The 26313-nt window shown below is 60.9% G+C and overlaps 1 protein-coding gene across 2 annotated transcripts in view; it reads right to left on the bottom strand.

The window, feature by feature from the left end:
* The window catches only part of ADGRD1 (adhesion G protein-coupled receptor D1), a 118304-nt gene that overhangs the window by 29866 nt on the left and 62125 nt on the right, over window positions 1–26313 (bottom strand). For both annotated transcript variants that reach the window (XM_070066276.2, XM_070066275.2), the window contains 2 exons: window positions 4304–4377; window positions 2404–2527 (listed from right to left, as the gene is read on the bottom strand). In XM_070066276.2, the coding sequence (XP_069922377.2) occupies window positions 2404–2527; window positions 4304–4377 (198 nt within the window). The remainder of the gene's footprint in view (window positions 1–2403; window positions 2528–4303; window positions 4378–26313) is intronic.

A 26313-nucleotide genomic window follows, 5' to 3' on the forward strand; every position in this document is an offset into this window, starting at 1 on the left:
GGCTTGGCGTGGAATAAGCCAGGCAACCATCTGCCAAGGAGACCCAGAAACGCCACCGCCCGCCTCGGTGGAAGGAGGAGCAGCTCACTGCTTCCTGCCCTGCTGAGTGGCAGCTGTCACCCGCGTGCTCATCAGCAGGGCCCTGGGGTCAGCGCGGAGCCGGAGCCCAGGCCCCACCGTGCGGGCGGTGGCTGCTCAGTGCGGCCTGGTCTTCTGAGAAAGCAAAACCCAGGCATGTAAAATTTAAAATGACATTTCTATTTTTGGGTTTTGAAGTATTGACAACTATTTTTGTCTTGTTTTAATTCAAAGCCCTGCGAGCTAAATGCAGTCTGCTCTCTGGCCGCCAATGGCCTCGGCCCGCGGTTCTGGCGGTTGGGGAAGCGCTTGGCCCCGCCCAGGGGCACCTGCCCTGCATGGACTCCCTGCCCACCAGGTGCAGGGCAGGAGCCGCTCTCCCACCTGGGACAGGCACACCAGCCCCCTGCACCGAGCACCAGGGTGGGGAGCACAGCACCAGAGTCGGGCGTGGCCCAGGGGCTGCCAGTGTCCACCCCACCCCCGCACCCTCAGACACGGCCCGTCCCGTTCTGCCTCACGGCCATCCTGACACGGAGGCGCCCTGAGTGGCTGTGGCTGGTCAAGCCTGAGCCCCTCCTGTGGCCCTGGCCAGGTGGCCCCCGGCTGGGGTCTGGCTCCCTTGCACCCCCTGCCGATCGTCCTCACAGAGGACACAAGCCCCGCCCCTCTGAGGGGCCCTGGCCTGGGCTCAGCTGAAAAGGCTGACGGATCCAGCAGGCACCGGCTTCCAGCCCGGCTCCCAGGGAGGAGGCACTTCTACCCCCGCTGGCACGGACAGCTCATCCACGCTGCGAGGGGAACAGGACCTTGAGGGCTCTGCTGATTTTGTTTGTCCAATCCCCTCGTGGAACCCATGCCCTCGCGTGCACAGTATTCTCACAGGTCCTCTCTCTGCACGGCCTGGCATGGTCTTCTATACCTGCCTAACAGTCACAAACCAAGGCGGGAGCCGCCCGTGTGTACACGCGTGCACGAGCGCGTACTCATGTGTACACACACACACACTCACACACGGGACCGGCCTCACCCGGGGTTGTTCCCCCCGACCGGAGCCCAGATCCGCCCGTCTATCTAAGCTGCTGCTCAGGTAGATACCACTGTCTGCCAGGATGCTCGCCTGGAGGGAGGGGGTCTCCAGCCACAGCCCCCCGGGAGGAAGCTGGGTGCGGAGAGGCCGGGAGAGAGCTCAGAGAGGGGAGGGCCCGCTGGGACCCAGCGGGCAGCAGGTGCACCCAGCACCGCGTGAGGTGCGAGCTCCCTGTCCCGGAGCAGAGTCCTCACTGCCGAGGACTCTGCCTGTGCCGGCCCTGCCCTGGGTTGCGATCTGCCCGTGGGGGCCGCCTTCACGTCCCTGGTGCTCATGAGGTGTTCATTTTTAGCACGGATAATGTTAAGCCATTTTTAGATGAACCTTTTATGGCGATGAGTAGATGTGATTTGCTCCCACAGAGACGCCCACCACAGTCTAAATCGGTGTCACCTGTGCTGGTCGCGGGGACAGACTGCAGTGAGTTTCTGTGGTTCCAGTGCTCGTGTGGCTCTCTTTCTGCAAACCTACTGGATGGAGCTGCTTCCCCGCCCCCACACCACTGATGCCCGGTGCACGTCTGGCCGCCCCAGACCCCCGGGGGCACAGACAGGACAGGACCGCCCCTCTGCTCTCAGCATGCAGGGGCCCTGAGGAGGAGGCTCTGCCCACCGGCCAGCCCGACTCCTTCCTGTGCCCCAAGGCGACCGGGGATGGACCTGCTGCCTCCACCCCCCAGCCCAGCCCTTTCCTGCCCGCGGCCCCCGCACTTGCCAGGTGCTGGCCCAGGTACTCTCCGCCCTTCAGAGGCCGCTTCTCAGACACAGCTGTCCCGAGACAGGATGGAGAGACCACCCCTCCTGTCATCCTCGGCCACTCGCTCTCTGCACCTCCCTCCCGGCGCCCAGCTCTCTTGGAAATGGAGGATGCTTTGCTGGTGTCTTTGTTATCTCTGCCTTCCCCACTAGAACACGCTCCCCAGAGCAGCAATGTGCCGTTTGCCTCGTTCACAGCTGAGCCCCGGGGCCTGCACACATGGCATCAGTGTTTGCCAAATGCACCGTGGATGGAGGCCGGATCAGCCCTCGGGCAGCTCCCTGTGCATGCTGGGGCAGCTGTGCAGCCATGGACTCAGCAATGCCCTTGAAGCTGCCCAGTCAGTTCAGGGCTCTGGACCACAGGGCCGAGAGGGTGGGATCCACCGGGAAGACCACCCCCGTGGAGCCTGTGCGCCCGGAGCCTGCAGGCACCCACAGCCCCTCCTGCGGGCGCGGAGCCCCAAGGCCAGCTCTTACCTGCAGCGGGACCACCTGCATGAGGATGGCGAAGTTGGTGAGGTGCGTGCAGTGGCAGACAGAGTAGGTGAGGTTGCCCGCCGTGCGGGCGCAGCCCTGGTTGGACCAGACCCCTTCTCCGGAGCTGGGGACAGAGGAGATGCAGTCAGGGGAGGCGGCACTGTGCCCTTGGTTGGGGACCGGCATGCAGCTGTCCCCAGCTGCCCTGCAGGGTGGGGCTCCCCCTGCCCGCACCCCAGGGGAGGGCTCAGCAGAACACACCCGGGGCAGGAAGGGTCTGGGGCTGGCCAGGCCCGAGGAGGCCGGGGGAGGGGCTTCGGCACGGCCACCGTGGGAGACTGGGACAGCACCCGTACAGATGAAACTTGTGCGGCCATGAGCCCACCTCCGGCACAGCCGCTCAGCCAGGGCGTCCACAGGAGTCCGCGTGCGGCCAGAAAGCGTTTACACATGGGGCAACGCGAGCACGACACGGGGCGGGTGAAGGTGACTGAGCACCACCCCCACCCGCGACCCGCGTCTGTCGCGTGCAGAGAACACGGGAGCAGGCACAGCCTGCGGCAAGCAGCCCCCACGAAGCCTCCACGCGCTTCCTCCACACAGTGGAGGCGTCGGGATGACGTAGGCCGGGGCACGTTTGCTTTAATTTCAGTGTTTTATGGCTTAAATGAACTCCGTGTGGATATTCCACTCGCATAATTTCTTAGAGTATAGAACTAGACCCAGGGCCAGCGCTGTGGTGTAGCAGGCTAAGCCTCTACCTGCGGTGCCGGTTTGAGTCCCGGCTGCTCCATTTCCACCCTGCTCCCTGCTGATGCCCCTGGGAAAGCAGTGGAGGACGGCCCAAGTGCTTAGGTCCCTGCACCTGCGTGGGAGACCCAGAGGCTCCACAGCCCGGGGCTTTACTCACTATGCCACAGCACTGGCCCCTAAAATAAATCTTTAAAAAAAAATACATAGATGGGGCCAGTGCTGTGGCGTAGCGGGTAAAGCCGCTGCCTACAGTGCCCGCATCCCATATGGGCATCGGTTTGAGTCCCAGCCGCTCCACTTCCGATCCGGCTCTCTGCTATGGGAAAAGCAGCAGAAGGTGGCCCAAGTCCCTGGGCTCCTGTGCCCACTTCTTCTGGTGGGAGACAGGGAAGAAGTTCCTGGCTCTTGGCCTCGACCTATTCCCACCCCGAGCCCGAGAGATTGTGTGTGACCATTTGATTTGGGGAATGGACTGGTGGACAGAAGAGTTCTGTCTCCTCTACCCCCTGCTTTCAAGTTAAAAAAAAAATAATAAATCTTTTAAAAAGAGGGTGGTGGAGAGATGTGGCAGCCAGCCCCGCGGGCCTCCGGACAGGCCGGAACAGCGCCCGGACAGGAGGCAGCGCGTCGTGCCGGAGGGGCTGGGTTTCCTGACACAGCAACCTCGCTGTACGCACACCTAACCACAGAGCCTCCAAGCAGGCTAGAGGAAAACTCCTGGGCACAAGGAGAGAGACAGAGCCGCTGTGGTCAGCAGAGTGGACTCCGCTCTCTTCACACCCCCGGTCTCTGGGGGAGTCGGTTCCGGGACCCCTGTGGGCAGCTCAGATCCCGCATATAAAATGGCAGGGCGTTTGCACAGAACGAGTGCCAGGGTGGCAGCCGACGTGTCAGCCAAGAGCGAGCTGCTTCCCCAGCCCTCCCAGGGCTTGGCCAAGATGTCAGGACCCCGCCTCCCCTGCACATCCCCCCTGCCTGCCCCATGGCCGTCGGCTCTAAGAGGCTGTCCCCACCACGCGGGCGACAGCAGGTCATCTCTAACAGGTCCTGTCCCGCCTGGAGCCGTCCCAGCATTTACACGATGCAGCTGCCGGCTCCCAAGCCCCAGACAGAGACCCCAGGCACCGCCCTCCCTCGCAGGCCGTACCTGAAGTCCAGGAAGGCGCAGTACAGGAAGACATGGTTGCTCCCGTTGGTGGCCGCGCTGTACTGCTTACGAGTCTGAAACACAAGAAAACGGGCTTTGTGACGTGTGCAGAAGCCCACGCACGGCACAGATGTGGGAGTGGACCCCTCAGAGCCCGGGAGCCACGTCACAGCGGCCCACACACCCAGGTGCCCCCAGGGCCCAGGCACACGACGACCACCTGGCTCCCTCCCTCACCTGGCTCCGCCCCTTCTCGCTCAGTTCCCCGAGGGACGGTCAGTGCTCAGCTCCCTTCCTCCCTGTGCGCCCAGCAGCCCAGTGGACCTCAGCGGGCAGCCTGGCTCACAGCAGGCGCTCACTAGATGCCGGATGCCAGCTCAGGGTGCTCTGGCGTCGCAGCTCTGGCCTACAGAGGGGCACGGCCACCCCAGGAACCACGGCCCCAGGCTCAGGGAGTCAGCGACTCTGCTGGGAAACCATGGCGGCCCCGCAGCAGCGTGGGGCCTGGGATGAATGGCGGCTGACAGATTCCCAATCAACCTCGTCCGGCACCTCCTTCTCCACTGCCCAGCACTCGCTGTGCTCTGACCGTAGACGCCGCGGCTGGGAGCCTCGCTGCTGGGGAGGCCCTTCCCTCCCCCTGGGCTGACGGCCATCAGTCCAGTCGGCAGCACGGTTGGCATCTCCCTGCTTCTCCGGCCTGCTCTAAGCTCCCCAGCGCCTCCCGCGGGCGTCAGGCGGGGCCCCGGCAGGTGCCTCTGAACCCCGGCAGAGGCCTGGGCTCGCCGTGTCTGCCCTCATGCTCCCCTGTGCCTGGCAGCTCCTGTGAGCGCTCCAGTCACTGGTGTGTCTACAAACACGAGGCAGAACGCAAGGTGGGCGGGCAGATCGCTGATTTCCAAGGGGCACTTCCGGCGCTCAGCTTTAAACGCTGCCGTGCACCGCGCCATGGAGACACAGGGCTCAGAAGCAGGTGTGCCAGCCTCCGCTGGCACGCCTGGCCCTCGGGGAAGCCTCCTCCACCCTCCGTTTCTGCCGAGAAGCTGAGGGCCCAGAACAGGGTCCCTGGGTCCTGGCTGCACTTTGTAGGGGGCTGTGTCTGAGGCGCCCGCCTCACAGAGCAGCCCCCAGCACATGGCACAGCAGACCCAGGGCCCAGGGCAGGAGCAGAAGTCCGGGGCATGGAGCCAGCCGCCTGGGCTCCCCCCAGCCCCCGATGGCCCCCTCCCTACTTCCCAATGCAGAGCCACTGTGGAATCATGGCCACAGCACGACCGTGTCTACCTGCCGGCTCGTGCCAGAGGAGCAGGGGCTGCAGACCTGCAGCACCGAGCTCACATAACAGAAAACAGCCCAGCGTCTGCGAGGGGCGGCCTTGATGCTTCCTCACCCCAGGAGGCCTTGGGCCCAAACCCTCAGCCCACACAGCGTCCTGGGTCGTTTCTAGCAAGGAGGTGTGTCTGTGTTACTTGTGTCGTTTACAGGAAAATGCTACACATGCAGTGAGCCGAGGAGCCGGGACCAGGAGCCGGGACCAGGTTCTCACACGTCCGCCCCCAGTGCCGGCCTCCCGGGATGCAGAGCCAAGGCTGGGCTGGGGGCCTCTGCAGAGGGAGTTTGAAAACCAGCCAGCCTGGGACAAGCCCATGGTGTAGTCAGAAAGAGGTTGCTGGGCCCAGCCAAGGTCGCCCCAAGGACGTCAGTGGTTCCATCGCAGGTCCAGCTCCTGGGCTGGAAAGCAAAACCCTGCTCCGGAGTCAGCAGCGGCCGAGGGAATGCTCTCCACACGTCTGCAGAGGCGAGGCCCTGGGGTTCCGCAGCAGGACGGGGCAGGCGTGGTTTTAACACTTGGGGAGCAGGCAAGAGGGGGCGCTGGAGGAAGACAACTCCCACCGGGGCCTCTGAGACCCTGTGCGCAGGAACCCTGCTGGCCTTGCATGGGCAGAAGTGAAAGGCCCTGGGGGCAGGGGGCGTGCTGGGTTCTTGGGACAGCTGCACCCCACACGGTGCTGGGTTCGAGTCCCACCTCCACCCTCCACCCCAGTTTCCTGCTCATGCGCACCCTGGGTGGCTGCAGTGAGGGTTCCAGTACTTGGGTCTCTGCTGCGTTTGTGGGAAACCCGGGTGGAGCTCCTGGGGCCCAGCTTCTGCCTGGCCCAGCCCTGACTACTGAGAGCCTTGGGGGAGTGACCAGCAGGTGGGAGATCACTCCGTCTCGCTATCGGATTTGCTCTCTTTCAATAACTACAATTAAAATACACCTTTAAAAGAAAGGCAAAAAGCACCAGCAGAGGTGAAACCCCAGGGCTGTTCCAGTTTCCAGTGCCCCCTGCGCCTCCTCCAGGGGGACGCCCCACCCGTGAGCCTGAGGGGACCTCTGTGGGGACTGCGCACAGTGTCTGCACCCAGAGAGAAGCAGGCGGGGTTCCCCGTGGTCCCTAAGCACCCCCATGCACCCCACAGTCAGCTCACAGGAGCAAGGCGGAAGCGCACTCAGACCAGGGAGTCGTCCCCGTCGGGAGGGACAGGTGAGAACAGAGCAGCCTGCGTGTGCCATTGTGTCACAGTGTGCAGCCAGGCGGTCACGGCCACGTCGGGAAGGCCACTACAGCGTGACAGGGCTGGCCAGAGCAGCCGCCCCAGAACATCTGAGGTCCCGTTCTGAGCAAGGTCAGCCAAACAGGCCCACGGCGGGGAAGCAAGTCCAGGGCCTGCAGCGGGCAGTTAGGACTCCGACCACTGAGACCGCAGTGCTGGCCTCGGGCACTGGACACAGCACACACAGCAGACAAACCTGTCACCATCCGCTCCCATCTGTCCCAGCCCCGAGTTTCCACAGGGCTCTGGAACCAGCCCAGGATTGGTGATTGGGCTGTGGCTCCAGGAACGTGGCCTGGGCTGGAGGGCTTGGCAAGGCCTCCTGAGATGTCCCCTAGGTGCCAGCACACAGTGCCCAGGAGCGGGGACGAGGACTCTGCAGCCTCTGCTCAGACGCTGGACCTTGTGCCCAGAGGGGCCCCAGGGGGCCAGGCCACCTGCTCGGGGCCCCGACGATGCCCGGGCGTCACTCACTGTCCTGTTCTTTCTCACAGTGCAGCCACTTTCACTCCGGGTGGCAGCGTGCCCGGCAGAGACGTCCCCAGATCTGCACCTGGAGCTGGGCACGCTCCTGTGCACCGGGGCTCACGGGCCTGCCCCGGCTCCCCACAGGCCTGCCCCGGCTCCCCACCGGCACCACCATGGGCCTGCCCCGGCTCCCCATGGGCCTGCCCCGGCTCCCCACCTGCACCACCATGGGCCTCCCTACCTGTCAGTGGTCCTGGTCCTTCCATTTCCTGAATCCCAGTCCCGGCAACGCCCCACACAGCACCCATCACAAATCCGAGCACACGGCCAGAGCCCGGCCCCGCAGCCCACTGCCCCTGACGCCCGCCTCCTCACTGGCAGCCCCATCCACGCTGGTTCATCCCAGTCCAGCGGCACCAGGGCTGCTGACCCTCAGGGCCACTTTGCCCCTCGCTCAGACCCCCTGGAAGCTCCTCTCTCTCAGGACAGAGAGCACATGGCCTCCGGTCCCTGGGCCTCTCCGCCTCCTCGGCCTCCTGGCCACTCCTCGAGCCACAGGCAGGGGTCCCGAGGTGTGTGCTGCTTCTTCCGACATCCTTGGGACTTGTCCTTCATGCGTGCCCTGGCAGCAGAGGCCCGAGTCCCCAGGGAGCTGTTTCTGCCACTGTCACAGGGGCTACTGACTCAGGTGTGCCATGAGAAACGAAACTGCTGGGCCTGCACGGCCTGAGCTTCCTCTCCAACAGGTTTGCTTTCAATTTTCACTCTGTGGTTGGAAAAGTCAAACCCAGCACCCACAGCACCGAATCCAATCACTCCCCAAGCCACCCTGTGCTGATGTGTTTTCTCACCTCTGCTGAGCCACCCCGCCTGCACAGAATAGAAATCACCCCCAAATCCTGACACCGTTTAGGAACAGCAAGATCACAAAGTGGGTTGTTTACGGCATCAGCGTGGGCCGTGGGACATCCGCCTGGCTTCTCTAACAGCCGAGCGGAGAACGGCGTAGAAAAAGACCCCTGAGAGTGGAGGAGGCAGAAGTAAGTGCACAGAGACGGGCAGAGACACACGGAGGGAGGGAGGGACAGACATGGACGGACACACAGAGGAACAGGTATGGGTACATAGATAGTAGATGCACAGATGTGATGGACGGACAGGTGATGATAAATACACAGCAGGTGGATAGATGATGGAGATGACAGATACAGCTAGACAGATAACAGATGATGTATGGACGCATAGACAGGAGCAGATGATAAATAGGTGATGGTAACAAGCCAATAAGATGGATGATGTACGGATCGATAGACGATAGATGAAGGAACAGGTAGATGACGGAGGGAGGGGGTGGGCGGGCAGATAAACGCTGTGAGGAGGAACCAGCGCTGAGACGGCAGCCAGCCTAGCACTGCTCGTCCTGCCGGGAGGCCGGCTCGGCGGCTCCAGAGCTGGCTGTTGGGCGGAACTCACGATGTGCGTATGCGGGGAAACCCCTCCAGGCTGACGTGTCTGACAGGAGGCGTCTCAATCCCCGGTGCCCAGAAACTCCTGGCTGACCTTTGCCCTGACGTCAGGGCGGAGACGGCTCAAGTGGCAAATGTGTCCCTGAGTTCCTCAAGTCCCCTGCCGTGGGCACCGCACAAGCGAGCAGCTTGCAGTGGGGGAAGGAGACGCTCACAAACACGAGGCCGCCGGCCCGTCACGCTGGGCTACGGCTAACAGGAGGTGTGGAAGGGCCACTGTGATTCACCCTCCTATCAGGCAAAAGAAAACCTCATCACCCAACCAATCGATGCAGAAAACTCGCCAACAAAACCCAACATGTTTGTGACTGTCAGCCTAAAGAACCTGGAAACAGAAGAAAAAGTCTTCAGCGGCACCCGGAGCGCGCGTGGACGGCCACGGCCAGCTCCACGTCTACCCGGGAAGGACGCCTGCTCTCACCACAGTTACTCAAATGTGTGCACTCACAACCCCTCTGTGCAGGTCACATAATCCTCCATGTGGCTGACGTGGGTTCGGCCCGATCTCGGAGTCCAGGATCAAGCCACAGAAATCAGTTGTATTTCTACATACCAGCAATGAACACGTGGACATGGACGCTGAAATGTAATAACGTGAACACTCACTCAAAAGCCAAAATACCTCGTGTCAATTTCGCATAACGCGCACGGGCTCCTCTGTACACTGAGAAGCACAGAATGCGAGCGGAGGGATCAGAGGAGAACGAGTAAATGCAGAGACGGTCCCGGGGGGTAGAGCACCCGGCCCGGGGGTGTCAGGTCTCCCCAAACAGCGTGCGGGTTAACGTCACCCCTGATCACCCCAGGAGCTCTGGTAGACATAGGGCGTGTGAGGACAAAGGGACCACAGCTGACGACTGTGAAACACGAGCAGTGTGTCGAGAAACAACCCCCCCGCCCTGATTTCAGACTTGCTACAGTGACAGCGATCTGCCCGGCACAGCCCAGTGGCGCAAAGGTCAAATGCCGCCCAAGTAGCCGACGCCAGAGCTGCCGCTCGGTGACACTGGCTGATGTTTAAAAAACGTATTTTATTTACTTGAAGGCAGAGTTCCACAGAGAGAGGGAGAGACAGACACAGACATAAATGGAGATCTTCCAACCGCTGGTTCACTCCCCCGATGGCCGCAGCAGCCAGGGCTGGGCCAGGCTGAGGCCGGGAGCCGGGAGGCAGGGCATCCTCCGGGGCTCCTCCATGGGTGCAGGGGCCCACGGCTTTCCCAGGCGTTGGGGAACCCCATCGCAAGTGGAGCCGCCGGGACTCCGCCTGTGGGAGGCCAGCACTGCAGGTGGCGGCTTTGCCTGCTGCTCCACAGCGCTGGCCCCGGCCCTGACTTCTGACAGAGAGCAGCAGCAGCCCACAGAGGGAGGAGCGTTTGTCCCACAAGCAGCGAACACCACACAGCACACCCGAACCTCAAAGCGGAGCAGAGGTCAGATGGGAAACGAAGCCACGACTTCTACATGGACACACAGCAGAGGCTCTCGGGCCCGGCGCTCGCTGAAGCGCTCGCAAGGGTGACCTCAAAGGGACAGCCATGACATCAAAGGTCAGGAAGTCACACTTCCCCGGCAGTTATGTCCAGCTCTGTGAAAGACTCTGTCAGGAGGATAAAGAGGCAAGGGACAGACTGGGAGAAAAAATCTGCAAAACGCACAGTCGGGCCTGAGGGTGAAGCCACTGCCTGCGGGGCCAGCATCCCACGTGGGCACCAGTTTGAGTCCCGGCTGCTCCACTTCTGATCCAGCTCCCTGCTAACGGCCTGGGAAAGCAGTGGAAGATGGCCCAAGTGCCTGGGCCTTGCACCCACGTGGGAGACCTGGAAGAAGCTCCTGGCTCTTGGCTTTGGCCTGGCCCAGCCCTGGCCATTGTGGTCATTTGGGGAGTGAACCAGCAGATAGAAGACCTCTCTGAGGACAGTGCTGTGGCATAGTGGGCTAAGCCTCCGCCTGCAGCACCAGCATCCCATATGGGCGCCAGTTTGTGTCCCAGCTGCTCCTTTTCCATTCCAGCTGTCTGCTGATGGCGTGGGAGAGCAGTGGAAGATGGCCCAAGTGCCTGGGCCCTGCACCCGCACGGGAGACCTGGAAGAAGCTCCATGCTTCAGCCCGGCTGTTGCAGCCATTTGGGGAGTGAACCAGCAGACAGAAGTCTCTCTCTGCATGTGTCTCTGTAACTCTGACTTTCAGGCAAATCAATAAATCTTGGGGGGAAAAATCCACACTGCTGACAGAGAATTTGTTTCTGCAATAAATTATCAATTCTCAAAATACAATGGTTAAAAAAAACAAAAAACAAAAAAACAAAGAATCCAATTAGAACCCGGGCAAACCATGTGAAGAGACACTTCCCTGGAGAGGAAATGCAGACTGCAAATTAAGCATAAATTTTCAGAATCGCTAACCAAGTTATGACCTGATGAGAATGTCTGAAATAGAAGACCAAGCACAGCAAATGCCGGCACATGGGCCAGGACACGGCTCCCACGTCGCGGTGGGGCACGCGTCGGCACAGCCTCCGGGAAGACAGTGGGGACGCTCTGGGAGCATTCAGCACTCTTGCCCTGCGACCTGCGACACGCCCACAGCATGGAGCCCAGAGGAGGGCACATGTGCACCCGGGCTCGCGGCAGCTGCATTTTTAGTAGCCATAAAGACTGAAAGCAACCAGAATGCCCTTCGGTAGGCAAAGGTTCAACAGTGGTTTATCCGTGCCACGGGGGGCGGCTCAGTAATGAAGAGGAAGAACAAGGGACAGACAGAACGGCCTGGGAGACCCCAGTGATGTGACACTGAGGACAAAGAGCCCGCCACGCACGGCTGCCTGTTGTCGGACGCCCTCACATACGCTCTCGGAAGAGAACAGGATCTCCGAAAGGCGTACGAGACGGCATCTGGTTGCCGGGAACCAGGGATGCTGGGGAGGAGAAGCGGCGGGACAGAGACCTTGGGGTGCTCGCCGGCTCCGTGTCCTGACTTCAGCGGTTTCCATGGGCTGCGCCTGTGTGGAGGGGGCGCAGAGCCCCCCACGCTCGTGGGACCCCGTTGACTCCCTGGTCTGAGAGGGACAGAGCCGGGATTCTGCCGCCTTTAGCCGCTGGAAAGCCGCGTGTAACTCCCTTCGCGACCTCCTGTGAACCCACGGTGTGAGCTGAGTCAGCATCAGAGCGGGGTTCTCTCTGGAAGACGCAGTCTTGGGCAGCAGAGGAAAGGCCCTTGATTCGGCCAGAGATCTGAGTAGTTCCGCCCGGTTGCCGCCACTGAACTCCGGCCGGGAGCAGGGAGCTGGCAGGCGAGGGAGGCGACGGCAGGCAGCAGATCACGCCTACCGGGGCACACGGGGCAAGCGCTCTGAGTCCAGGCTGGACGCTGCCCGCCTTCCCTGCCTCCTGTTGGACCTCAGCCCAGCCTGAGTCACCAGGGGAGGGCAAGAGGAGGGTCCCGGGGGTGCTTGGGAGGTCACTGCCGTCGCCCTGGGAGCCGGGAGCGTCCCTGACCACAGGTCCTAACCCCATGAGCCCCACTGCGCTAGACGAGCGACCTGCAAGAGTCTGCAACAGGAGGAGGGGGAGCACGACACCCCCAGCAGACAACGCCGGGCACGCCACCGGGAACTCCCTGGGGGCCTCGCCAGCTCCCACAACCAAAGCAGCGTGTGGGGAGCCGCGATGCACAGAAGGCACTGGGAGGAGGGGAAGCCACGGCCAGCGGTCCTCAGGACTCGGGCCTGCTCTGCCCTCTGTCCGGTGAACGAGGCTCAGAGAGGCCAGGCTATGGGCCTGGCCCGGGGTCAAGGGGAAGGTCACGGGCAGGAGGTGGGGTCTGACGTGACCTTACGTGCAAAGCGGCCCAGGGCTGCTGCTCACGAGGCCAGCACCAGGGAGGCGGGAGCTGACCTCTTTGGGGAGCGCCACGTTTCTCCACCTCCTCGGCGGGGGCCCAGATCCAACCCCTCACGGCCAGCGGCCACAGCTGCTGGTGTGTCCAAGCGGCCACTGGCTCCAGCGAGCCTCTCTGACTGGCAGGCCCTGTCCTCGCGGCTGACCGAGGCCAATCTTCACAATCAACAGAGGCAGCCGCTCCGACCGAGCAGGCGCCACGCTCCGTCAGCTGCTAGCCGGTGTGCATACCCGCCCTGCTGCCACGGCCTGCCTGCAGTATCTCTCCTGGGCCACCTGACCTTCGAGGCCAGGGCCAGGAAAGGGGCAACGCAGACGGACAGAGGCGCCCACCCCAACGCCATGGGGAGAACCATAGGCCCACCTCCCCGGGCACCAGCGGAGGTTGAGGGTCTCTGGGCTGAGGCAGGGTGGTGTCCCAGAAGCCCAAGCGCTGAGTCACAGAGAGAAGTGACCGGGGAGCAGGCAGAGCTGGGGGACCCACAGCCTCCCACTCACCCCCTCCCGCTGTGGACCTCGGGCCCCTCCCCACCACCCCCACACCATGTCTCCTAACCAAGTGCCCAGACGGCTAAGGGCCTCTTGTACTGAGAACCAGGGAATGTCGACTTGGATGAGAAAGGTGACAGACACCAATGGGGAGCGACACAGGAAGTGGACACCCGACAGGATTTCCAAGGCAGCCACTGGGAAGACGCTTCCAGGAGCCCTCAGAGACACGCTTGAGACCAACACCAAACAGGAAGTCTCAGTGAAGACGCGGGAGACAGGCGATCAAACGGAAGTTAACCGTGAAAAGCACGATAACAAGATAAAAATGCCAGCGAACGGGCTCCAGGACAAAGACGGCCACCAGGAGGAAGAGCCATCAAGGGAGGACAGAAATCACCCAGCCTGGACCACAGCGGGACGACAGGAAGGGCAGAGGATCCGAATCCTGCTCACTGGGGCCGGGAAGAAGTGGAGGGAGCGGGGCGGAGAAAGCATTTCAAGAGACGACCGTGGATTCCCGGACCCTGGGGAAGACACGCCCAGAGACAAACAGCTGAGCGAGCTCCAGCCTGGGAAACGCAAGCAGGCCCGTGCCAGGCGCACTGCGATCGGACTGAGGACCGAAGAAGGGAAAAACCAGCCTGAGAGCCGGGGGGAACGGCATTTCACGTGGCGGTCACACACCAGCACGGAGGGCTGTCCTCAGGGAGCCGGGGGGCAACAAAGCGGCACTGCAGGGGCCGGAGGGAGAGCACCGTCCACCCTGGCTGCAGGGCGGGTGAAGGAGGAAGAGGGGCTTTCTTAGACCAAGGCGAGTGGGAAGAACCTGACCCCAGCAGGTCAGCCACAGACGACGCTGAAGTGCGCCTCTCGAGACAGAAAGGGAATGACTCTGCAGACGCCCGGGACCCAGCTCCGCACACCCCAGCCCTTCCTTCTTCCGGGGGCGGGCGCTGGGCTCCACACAGACCCCTGGAAGCCCAGGCAAGACCTGAGCCAGGACTGAGCCCCTCGGGGAGCCCCATGGCACCAGGACCTCCATGCCTCAGGTTCGAGAATGTACCGGGCGGTGCCAGGACCTCAGCACTCAGAAGCGAGGTCTGAAACTTTTTTCTGCTGTCCTTTATTTCTTGATAAAGTCACAAAGGTTAACATAATAGAAGCTCATTCCTGATGGTGCCCACAGTTGGAAACAGGTGAACAGGAACAAGGAGAGGCGGGCAGGGAGGGAGTCAGGGAACGGAGGTGTTCAGAGGACACTTGGGGCCACGGCTGGGGGTGGTGATGAGCTTGGGGCAGAGTGGACCCGTTTCTCTGCCTCATCCCAGCTCCTCCAGAGCCGTGGGTTCAGTCCCCGCAAAACTCACAGCACCCAGAACGCGAGCAAACTCGGAAGCAGGTTCCTTGCAGCCAGGACTAGGGGAAGGACCGAGGGCGCATCCTCCTGGGTTAGGGTGAGCCCTGCAGCTAGTCTGAGTGTCCTGCAGGGAAGGGCACAGCCACAAAGCTGGACTGTGCCGCCGCAGCCACGAGACCACCCAGGGCCACCAGGCTCTGGAGACGGGCAGGAGGCAGGGTCCCCGGAGCCTCCAGGAGGAAGCACCCCCGCTTCCTTGTGTTTGGGGTCATTTGCTGCGGCAGCCCTCAGATGCCCTTGCAACAGCAGGGAACTGGCCTCAGTGGCCGTCTGGCTGTCTGGCCCCTTCTCCACAGCACTGGCCCACAGGTGGCCAGCCCGCCCCAGTTTTCCGTGGTCCACAGCACTTCTCATCCACAGGAAAGCGATGGTGCCACCCAATCCAGCTTCAGCGGATGCAGCACTAAGTTCCTCTGAGACACCAGCAGCGCCCAGCCTGAGGGCACCGTCTGCAGGTCTTCAAACCCGGTCACTGTGGCAGGCCACGGCCACGGCCACCACCCCGACAACCTCACTCCCGTGTTGTCGGCACAGCTGTCTCTGTTCGGTTTATCTGGTTCAACATGGTGGACAACGTGACTGCGAGGAGCTGTGACCCTTCCCTACCTCCCAGCCTCTAAGGTGCAGCTCCCTGCCCGGGACTGCATGGGGGAGTCCCGAGCTCCCAGCCCAGCCGAAGCCCCCACCACCAGCTGCACTGCCGTCTGCAGTCCCCAGGGAGTGTGACTTCCTTCCGTGGCCTGGCCCTGGAGCTGCAGTAACATCTGCATTTGCATCCTGAGGTGTGTGTTGTTTTCAAGTTCAAGTGAAAGGATCTCTTGTGTGGTCTGGGCCTGGAACCAAGGAAGCGATCTTCCCGTGGCCTTCCGCTGTGCCGGGTCCCCCCGCCCACATCAAAGAGGTCAGCCTCGGCCAATGGGCCGCCTTTCAAATTCTCTTTTCTCCCCCAGATGCCTCTGGCCCATGGAATGTTTGTGTTGTATTTTTTCCCTGGACACCTGGTTAGTATGTTCCACAAAGTCCAATGTAACGCTACCTGTGCTGCGATGGAAGCAGCCGCTAGACTGAACGTCTGCCCCGTCTCTTCCCAGGAAAAGACTCTAATGCCTGCCTTCCTTCCTTCCTTCCTTCCTTCCTTCCTTCCTTCCTTCCCTAACGCCTGCCGCTGGGCAGAGCCAGGCTCCCGTGTGGCTGGGCCTCCGCTTCATCTAGCCAAAGCAGCGCACAGCGGCCCCTGGGCTGGCCGTCCCACCTACCCCCCGCTCCTGTGTCACTCCACAGTTCTGCTCCCTTGGCCAGCAAACCCTGATCCTGGGTTACGAACAAAGCAAAACTCCTACTGCGTGTAAGGGCACGGTTCACACCGCGATCCCAGCAGCAGACGCTGCCTCCGTGGGTTCCAGCAGCCCCCACTGACAGGGAAACCCGTCCTCACAATGCAGTCCACAAAACAGAGCTGTCCCCAACGTCTTCTAGGCTGGACAACCTGCAGGTGGTCAGGACATTTCAGCACGGCCCAGGGGCCCCATCAGAATCTCCCGGGAAGAGTGATGTTTTCACTGTGGAAATGTGACGGATTTAAAAGGCTGTGGAATTCTGACCCATCTGATAGCCTGGTTCTGTGGATAACAGAGCAGGTTGGTGGTCTCGAACCCTCTGCGGTCCCACAGTGGAAACGGTGAGGCCTTCCATGACAGTTGAAAAGCATTACTCAACAGGAAGGCGGGAATTGGGCTGCCCCCGGTTTGCGTTCTAGAACTGTCTGAGGGGAGGCTGGGCTGGCCGCAGAGGCTCTCCCGGCCCACAGAGGCACGGGTCTCCATTCGCCCATGTTTGCAGCTCTGGTTCACAAGTTTGTAAATAAAACCACGTAACCCGATTCTCCTGGGCCTTAAAGGCTCACACACACAAACGCGCTCTCCTCAAGTCAGGACCGAGCCTTCGCCTCGAGCCCCTGCTCCCTCCATCACAGGGGAGTCGCGGCTCCCGCGGGGCTGAAACAAACGCGCATCCATGAACACACCAGACTGGGAAGACGCCGGGGGAGACTCACTGAGAGAGGCCACCAGGAGCAAGCCTGCCCCGGCCACCCGAGGGGCTCCAGGGGGCCGCCAGCAGGGTCCCTGGGCACACGTCTGTCTCAGCAGATGGACTCACTGTCCGTGTCCCGTGGCTGCACAGCGCGACGCAGCTCACGGCTCCAGAAGCAGACCTGAGCCGCAGAATCAGACAGAGGGCACGATGCTTGGCTTCCCACTGACCGTGCAGCCGCCCTCGGGCCTATCCCAAGTCTTTTTCTATTTCTCCCTCTGAAGAGTAATGTAACAAAAGCAAAGCCTCACTTCCCAAACAGAAAGAGACACGGCCAAGAAGTCCAAAAATTATGTGGAATTTTCATGCACCAGAGTGGCAGAGAAACAAAGTAATGAGGGCTGCCAAGACTCGCGTCTGGAGCAGAGCAGGAGAGGCCGATGCGCTCCCCAGCCAGGACCCACTGAAACGCATGGGACACGGACTTCCGCGGGGAAGGGGAGCCGCACGGGAGAGATAAGAAACCAGCTCTGGGGGCTCCCAACCGCCCCAGATTCTGCCCTCGAGAGAATGCCCAGGCAGAGGTGCAGGGCGGGCATCTCGGCAGACCCCAGCTCGGGCCCTGGGGCCCAGGCTTCGAAGGCAAGGACCAGAGAGGTGCGGTGCACACAGGGCTCCCTGAGCTCAGTGATGCGCCTGCAGGCAACAGGAGACCACCCACGCTGGGGAGGACCCCCGAGGGGGTACCAGGAACTGCACCTGGAGCTTAGGCAGGGCCCGGCAGAGCCGGAGTCCACAGAAGCCATGCTGGAAAACCTCAGAATTCCTGTGCGGAGGCCTGGTCTTGGTAGGTGAGCCAAACCTTGCCTGGCTGGACCCCAGATCAACAAAACAGCAATGCTGAGTGAGAAACCCAGAGACGAGCGAGCAGGGGCTGGGCCATTCTGTTTACATAAAGTTCTAGAAAAGGTAAACTGGGGCCAGTGCTGTGGCGTAGCTGGTAAAGCCACCACCTGCAGTGCCAGCATCCCATATAGGTGCTGGTTCGAGTCCTGGCTGCTCCACTTCCAATCCAGCTCTCTGCTATGGCCTGGGAAAAGTAGCAGAAGATGGCCCAAGCCCTTGGGCCCCCACAGCCATGTGGGAGACCCAGAAGAAGCTCCTGGCTCCTGGCTTTGGGGAGTGAACCAAGAGATGGAAGATCTCTTCCCCCCCCCCCTGTATCTCTGCCTTTCAAATAAATAAATAAATAAATCTTAAAGAAACATAGAAAATGCAAATTAATCTGCAGCCACCAAGCAGACGCTGGGGAGAAGGGGAGAGGGCCCAGGATGCCTTGTGGGCAGCATCATTTCCACAGCGGCCGGGTTTGGGGTGCACACATTTAAGGATGCACAGGTTATGACTGGAGGCACATACATCCCACATGCTAAGGACACGCGGGTTATTTTTTGCTGATTATACCTCCATGAACCTGTCTCTGTGGCTTTGCTTTGGTTTTGAGGAGCGCCTCGGAGCAGCCCTGGCCCCGAAGGCCTGGTCACAGACGGCGCTGTCCTGGGAGCTGCAGTGGGAACCCAGAGCTGCGGGGACACAGCCATCTGGAATGGACCCCAGCACCCAAAATGCTCAGACTCCCAGGGATCAGGGACCCAGCCCCGGCTTGGCAGGAAGACTTCATTTCCCACAGGTTAGGTGGGCAAAGTGGCAACACCAACAAGTGGCCAGTGGTGCTCAGGAAAGCACTTTGGCAAATATCTGGCCACCAGGTAGCCGAGCTCCCCACTCCCCAGGCCACGGATAAGCAGAGGACGCCATCACCGGGACAACACGCACACAGCACCCTCCTGTGCTGTGCTCTCCGTGTCGGCCAGTACTTGGCAGACTAACCCTCGGTGACGGGTGACACCCCAGCTTACTGCTACAGCCGTTGTTAAAGGATCTAATACTCAGGGGGTGGGGAGCCCTACTCACGGAGTTACCACGGGGTTAGGGCTTCTAAGACGAGTGCTTGTCCTCCACCCGCTGTTCCCAGCCACAGAAACCTCAGGTTCCTCCTGCAGGAAAAGCCTCCACTGAGGAGGTTCACGTTCCCTTGTTGGGCAGAGCCCCTCGGCAGGAGGAGGCAGCCGCTAGCACACACGCAGACAGGTTTCCAAGAACATGGTAAATGTGTGCACTGTACCACGGCCCGGCAGTGCCAAGAGTGTTGCTCTCTCCCGGCAGGGGAGAGAGCCAGAGAGCAGTGGGGAGCGTGTGCAGCCCCTGCCGCCCCGGCGCCGTCCCCACAGTGGCAGTGCCCACACCCAAAGGCTTGTCAGAAGAGAATCGGGAAGAGTGGAAATGACTGCGAGGAAAGCAGCCCATGACGGGGATGGCCAGGATCCCGTGCCCCCTGCCACCGGGTACAAGGAAGACAAGGTGTCTGGGGCCGGGGGACCCTGATGAGCATCAAGCCACACACTCGGTGGGGGCCTTGGGACCAGCCCCTGCATGTGACCTCTGCAAGGCAGGACGCAGCTGGACTGTGTTGACCCGGTCACTGTGGCTGACACTGCTCCCTCCCTGCAGCCTCCCCCTCCCCCAGACCCTCACCCCTTCAGAGGAGCCCAGGGAGCCCAGAGCAGCACTCATGGGACCACAAAGCTCTTCGTGGATCAATTCCATGAGGCACCAGGAGGCTGGTGTCCTGGCTGTCAATCACCTGGCAGAATCTGCTCTGCACTGTCCAGTTTGCCCTCAGTGACCTCATGCCCCGCCCTGAGGTCAGTGCCACTCAGTGGACTTTACCTGCTGACTGGGCCTTAGGGAGGGAGGCCTGGCTCAGAAAACTCTTGCCACCTGGCGCCCCCCCCCCCCGTGAGTCCTAGACAAAGGAGAAATGAGAGGAGGAGAGGGCCCCCGCCCAGAGCTGAACCCATGCCCAGCACAGAGCTGCTCACCGTGGGGGCCGAGGTCGGGACCCAGAAGATGAGAGAAACACACCCGAGTGACCGTGGAGGTGAGACAGCAGGAAGCCAGCAGGTGCCACCCGCACGGGCCTCAGGACACAGGCTCTGCCCAGGACTGGACTGGGAGCCCCTGCTGCTCAGCCTGACCCCGCCCTCAGCACGTCAGGGCCCACGGGGTCCTGAGCAACAGCTGGGAAGGCGGCCGCTGACGTCAGGGGCAGAAAGGAGCTCCTGGCCCGGGGCCGACACCTGAGCTGGACACTGCGGCGTGTGTGCTGCACACACTCAGGCCCTGCGGGGCCTCTCTGCTGGGCTACTGGTCCTTCCTGGCCTGGTGGGCGCACATGCCTTGGGTCAGGGCGGGGGAGGATGAGGTGTCCATGGTGTCCAAGAGGACACCTGGCCGGACACCTGACTGCACAAAGTGGCTCGGACGCGCCCTCTGCTCCAGTGACGCATTTTCTGCTGAGCGTTTTCTGCCTTCAGATTCTCACCGACGGTCAAGAGCGGCGGGAATCAGGGCCCCGGCTGCCCCGGCTGCCCCGGCTGCCCCTGCTCCAGGACATCCTGTGACTGCTGATTCCCCAGTGTGTCTGCACAGAGGAGTTCTGACCGAAATTTTCCATTTAAATACAAACACCCCATTTCTGTTTCCAATCAAATAGCAGAAGATGAAATGAAGAATGCCATTGGGTACTGCTGTTGTCAGTCAAAGGGAATAAGGGAGTCTCGTTGCTCTCAGGGCACATCAGCTTCATCCTAACTTGACAGAAGGGCGAGCAGCCCTGAATCAGGACCAAGAGCCTGGCGCCACTGGGAGACGCGGTGGACGCTGCAGCAAGGCCACAGAGAGCTCGTGCTCTGTGAACCCGGGCAGAAAAAGTCAACCCTGAGTGCCAGCAGCTCCGAACACTGGGCCTGCCCTGCTGCCCCGGGATCGCAATGTCAGTGACCGTGACAACAGCAGTGTGATAGGCGCTTCCACAGGAGAGACAAGGAAGCTTGGCGCAGAACAGGCCTCCGGTGGGCAACCAGGGCGGCGCCGCCCCAGCCGGGCCATGCTGGAGCCCTGGCTTCCTGCACAAATTCCTGGGACTTGAGACTCCAGTTGATGCTCCAAACACTTGGCAAATGACGCATTACCCCTGGCTCCACAGGCACGGTACCAGGCCGCAGCGGGGAAAGACAGCTTCCCGGCCCACCCAGGGCAGCATCTGCAAGCCCCAAACAAAGGTCCTCATTGTCCAAGCTCGAAGCACCTGCTCTAGAGCCTCCCCAGCTGCCGCCCGCCCGCGACCTCCACTGTGGGTGGATTTGGGTCTCGCAGCAGCCCCAGAGGCACATCATCACTGTTCTCTTTCTGCAAAGCAGGCACTGGACTCACATCTCCAGCTCTACAGCTGCCCCGCTACCCCTGGCCTTGCACCCAAGCTAGCAGCACCCGTCAGTGGCTCCCAACCGTGTTACGTGGGCCTTCTGGGAGGTCCCTAACTCATTCCACAGTGCCTGCCAGCAGACGGGGGAAGTAGGTTTCAGGGAAAATAGGATAGAGACAACATAACAAGAATCTCACTCCTAGGTTAGGGATGTTAGGTTGTTAGCACAGGTTAGAGACAATGTAACAAGAACCTCACTCCTAGGTTAGGGATGTCAGGTTGTTAGCACAGGTTAGAGACAACGTAACAAGAACCTCACTCCTAGGTTAGGGATGTCAGGTTGTTAGCACAGGTTAGAGACAATGTAACAAGAACCTCACTCCTAGGTTAGGGATGTTAGGTTGTTAGCACAGGTTAGAGACAATGTAACAAGAACCTCACTCCTAGGTTAGGGATGTTAGGTTGTTAGCACAGGTTAGAGACAATGTAACAAGAACCTCACTCCTAGGTTAGGGATGTTAGGTTGTTAGCACAGGTTAGAGACAATGTAACAAGAACCTCATTCCTAGGTTAGGGATGTCAGGTTGTTAGCACAGGTTAGAGACAATGTAACAAGAAGCTCTCTCCTAGGTTAGGGATGTCAGGTTGTTAGCACAGGTTAGAGACAACGTAACAAGAACCTCACTCCTAGGTTAGGGATGTCAGGTTGTTAGCACAGGTTAGAGACAATGTAACAAGAATCTCACTCCTAGGTTAGGGATGTCAGGTTATTAGCACAGGTTAGAGACAATGTAACAAGAACCTCACTCCTAGGTTAGGGATGTCAGGTTGTTAGCACAGGTTAGAGACAACGTAACAAGAAGCTCTCTCCTAGGTTAGGGATGTCAGGTTGTTAGCACAGGTTAGAGACAATGTAACAAGAATCTCACTCCTAGGTTAGGGATGTCAGGTTGTTAGCACAGGTTAGAGACAATGTAACAAGAAGCTCTCTCCTAGGTTAGGGATGTCAGGTTGTTAGCACAGGTTAGAGACAATGTAACAAGAACCTCACTCCTAGGTTAGGGATGTTAGGTTGTTAGCACAGGTTAGAGACAATGTAACAAGAATCTCTCTCCTAGGTTAGGGATGTCAGGTTGTTAGCACAGGTTAGAGACAATGTAACAAGAATCTCTCTCCCAGAATTGCTGACAGAGACAGTAAACCAGGCATTTCTGTGGAAAGGAATGCATGGGTGTGCGTGGGTGTGCAGAGCCCCGTGGGGGACACGCACGAGTGGAGCTGAGGCGACCCTGAGGGTTCTGCCTGATGGGGCAGTGCTACGGGACCTGCTGCGCCCACTTCCCGTGGCTCTTGGCCACCCCTGGGCTCAGACAGGCCCCCAGGCCCCCAGCGTCCTGGCTGCAGCCACACAGCTGATGGGGCAGGCACTTGAGCCTGGCTCCACGGTGCGCAGGAAGTACGGCTGCTTCTCTGTCCTCACGCCTCACCCTTTCCCTCCCTGCAGCCCCACACCATCCCTTAAAGTTCTTCCTTTTCCTTGGACCCACTCTTCATTTTCTTCCTCACCTCCCCTGTCCCAACCGTCCCCAGTGCTGGGGACAGCCAGCAGGAGGAGCAGGCTGCAGGAGAGATTGTGGACACACAGTGCCAGCGGGGAGGGGCCTGGGGATTGCGGTCAGCCCGGGGTGCATGGCAGGGCCACGCCCACCTCTGAAACTGAGGAGGGCGATTTCTCAGAAGACAAGTCTTTTATGTGAACTATAAAAAGTCGCTGGACACACAACCCATGATCATCGTGGAATAAATTACTGATCTGAACGTCAGCTGGAAGGGCTCCCGGCTGGGCCCCCGCCCTACAGATCCAAGAGCCCCAAATCGCTGAGAACTCCCTCTATGGCCACACCCCAGATGTCGCCCATCCATCTCAATGCTTCCCAGAGCTGTGCGTTCAGTACAAGGTCATCAGCACGTTGGGGCTGCAGCCCAGCTGCTGAGGGCACAGGAGGACCCCAGGGTGGACACAGGTGCAACCCCAGCCAGACACAGCACGGACTGAGAGGACACACGCTCCCTGGCTCCCTGGGGAGGGGCACGCAGAGACGACCCAGGACTCCATCTGCTGTCCCATTCCCAGCTGGGGAAAGGCCGCTGGCTTCGCCCCATCCTGTCCTCGGCCTCCCACCCAGCCATCTGGGGCAGTGGCCTTTGCAGGCTGGGGAAGGGCCAGGCAGACGGACGCTGTTCTCCCACGCTGCAGGGTAGGAGAGCCTTGGCCTGACCACCAACAGAGAGCGCATTTCCTGAGTCACAGCTGGACGCTGCCTTGTGAGCACAGATCCCAGGAGCCTCCTACGGGGAGCCGATGCTGACGGGCGACGCTGATGCCGCACCCACTCCCTTCTGCAACGCAGGACGTGGAGGGATAGTGGAGCTGAACCCAGGCTCGCAAGACAAAGACTGACGGCAGAAAGCACTGGTCATCCTGCAAGCCCCAGGCTTGTTCAACTCCAGACTCTGACCTAAGAGGCCACTGGGGATGCCGCTCTTTTGGGGTGGCTGATGATGGGGTCGAACCTCTCCCCAAATCACGGGCTCTCCAGAAGCAGAGAGGCAAGCACGTGGCACAGTGGTTAAGTGGCAGCTTGGGCTGCTCATATCTCATATGGGAGTGCCTAGTTCAAGTCCCGGCTCTGGTTCTGATCCAGCTTCCTGTTTATGTGCACCCTGGGAGCTGGGTGACGGCTCCAAGTACTTGGGCCTCTGCCACCCACATGGGAGACCTGGACAAAGATCCTGCCTTTGGCCCCAGCCCAACCCTGGCTGTTGTGAGCATTTGGGGAGTGAACCAGCAGATGGAAGATTCCCCCATATATATATATATCTCCCTGCCTCTTTCAGATAAACACAAATTAAACAATTTTACAAAGGAGCACCGGGCTGGATATTTGTGGCCGAGCCGCAGAGGAGGCCCAGTGGCCCCTGAGCTGACCCTGCCCATCTAACGCCCATCTGGAAAGGCTCAGCTCGAGGCGAGAGGCCATCCGGGCGGCACCTGCTCAGGCGGCTGTTGCTGCATCCACGTCTCACTCCTGACCACTTCCGCCCCTCCTCATGTCGATGCTGACCGGGCCCCACAGCCTCTGGGAACCGGAGCAGCCGTGTGCCCCTGTGGAGCAGGAAGCTCCGGGCGCTACGGCCGCTGCTGGTGCTGCAGCCTTGTGACCGTGGCTCCTTCCCAGAGCCTCCCGGAGTCCAGCTGTGTAAGTGCCTGTGCGGACTGTGGTGGGCCAAGCAGGGACCCCACTGGGGGCCCCGGGGGCCTCGGGCTCAGAGCGACGGCTGAGAAGCAGCCTCCGCCTCTCATGCCCTCCTCTGCCCCAGGCCCCTCTGCTGTGGGTTTGGCAAGCACCCTGGCTGCTGCACGGGCACGTTGGGCCTCACAGCTGGCCATGGGTCTGGAACCTCCGCTGGGAAGGAGACGCATTTGTCTTTGGTTTGTATTCAGCTTCTGTCCCCGGTGCAGCCTGCGACAACAAGGACCCTGAGTCCCCTCCTCTGCCTGGCCTGGGAAAGGCCAAAGCCTGTTTAGCTTCCTGAGAGGGTCCTGGTGGGAGTGAGTGCTGGGGGGTCTGCAGCAGGGATATGGGGGGAGCGGGCAGGAGAGGGAGGAGAGCCCTGGGCTCAGGCCCCCTGCACACAGCCCTGGCCTCGCCTTGCTGTCTCCTGGAGCTCCAGGTGCAGAGGGGGCCACTCAAGAAACACATCGGTTCCTTGAGCTCCCGGACCCTCTCCCTCAGGGACCCAACGTGGGAAGAAGGTTCTGGCCCTGACCCAGGAGACCCAGATGGCCCCCTGTTCACGGGAAGATCCTTATGAGCTTGGTCTTTAGGGTCCCTGAGAGGTTCACAGGCTGCCTCCTCCCAGGCTCGTCCCTGCCCCTGCATCGCATGAGGGCAGCACTCACGCCTCACCCCCCTGCCTGTCCCGCGAGCTCCCTGCGGCCACACCAGCCCCATCCTTCCCCTATTCTCTGTGTCTCAAAGCCAGGAAGTCACACAAAAGCAGCTTCTGGCCGGCGCCGCGGCTCACTAGGCTAATCCTCCGTCTGCGACACCGGCACCCTGGGTTCTAGTCCTGGTTGGGGCGCCGGATTCTGTCCCGGTTGCCCCTCTTCTAGGCCAGCTCTCTGCTGTGGCCCGGAAGGCAGTGGAGGATGGCCCAAGTACTTGGGCTCCTGCACCCCATGGGAGACCAGGAGGAAGCACCTGGCTCCTGGCTTCGGATCGGATTGGCGCAGTGCCAGCCGTAGCGGCCATTTGGAGGGTGAACCAACAGCAAAAGGAAGACCTTTCTCTCTGTCTCTCTATCTCACTGTCTAACTCTGCCTATTAAAAAAATTTAAAAATTAAATAAAAAAAAAAAGCAGCTTCTGTGGGGAGATCAGAGGTGGGGCGGTGGGAGTGGCCCCACGGCTGTCCAGCCAATGCCACTGACCTGAGGACAGAAGCTGTCAATCACACAGGGGCTGCCCACACTGCCCCAGAATCTCAGTGGCTGCTGCCACGTTGTCGGGGTCCAGTGGAAGGAGAGGGATGCTCGCATGGCAGGTTGTGTGGGAGATGGGAAGGGTGGGGGAGGCTGGGCAGGAGGGCTGAGGGGAGGCGGGAGCAGACTGGCGGCCAGGATGCCCCCGGATGAGGCTGCCCAGAGCCACACCGCCGGCATGGAGCCCACGGCCCCGAGCCTGCCTGCCGCACGACGACACTGGTCCACGTGGAGAGAGAACACGGGGCTGTCCAGCCTGCCAGCCCTCTGAGCAAAACCCCACCACGAGGGACGGGACAAGCCCTCCAGGCGGGCCTGTGGCCGTGAGTGCTGCCAGCCACGAACCTCACACAGAGGGGCGGGGAACATGGCAGCTCCACGCTTCACCGAAGTCTTTCATTTTCAAAGCCCAACCCTGCTTTGCTTGCTGAGAGGAAGACCGGAAGGAGCACAAGGGTTCTTAAGGGTGCAGGACTTAATTCCGTGTGGCCTCGATGTGAGTGAATCTCTACATGGTGATCCTGCCTGTTGCGGATCTACTGAGCATGACTGACTGCGAGAACACTCAACACCCTCCATTCCCACTGCGCGCAGGGCACGGATGTGTGCTCTCCCGGGAAAAGGGCGAATTTCCCTTCTCCTCTCCACTTCCAGCGACACCGTCACAACAGGGCTTAACAACGGCCACATCACCAGAGTTGAGTGGC

This window comes from Oryctolagus cuniculus, chromosome 21, assembly GCF_051225735.1.
Source record: "Oryctolagus cuniculus isolate XC-2025 breed Fujian yellow rabbit chromosome 21, ASM5122573v1, whole genome shotgun sequence".
Lineage (NCBI taxonomy): Eukaryota > Metazoa > Chordata > Mammalia > Lagomorpha > Leporidae > Oryctolagus > Oryctolagus cuniculus.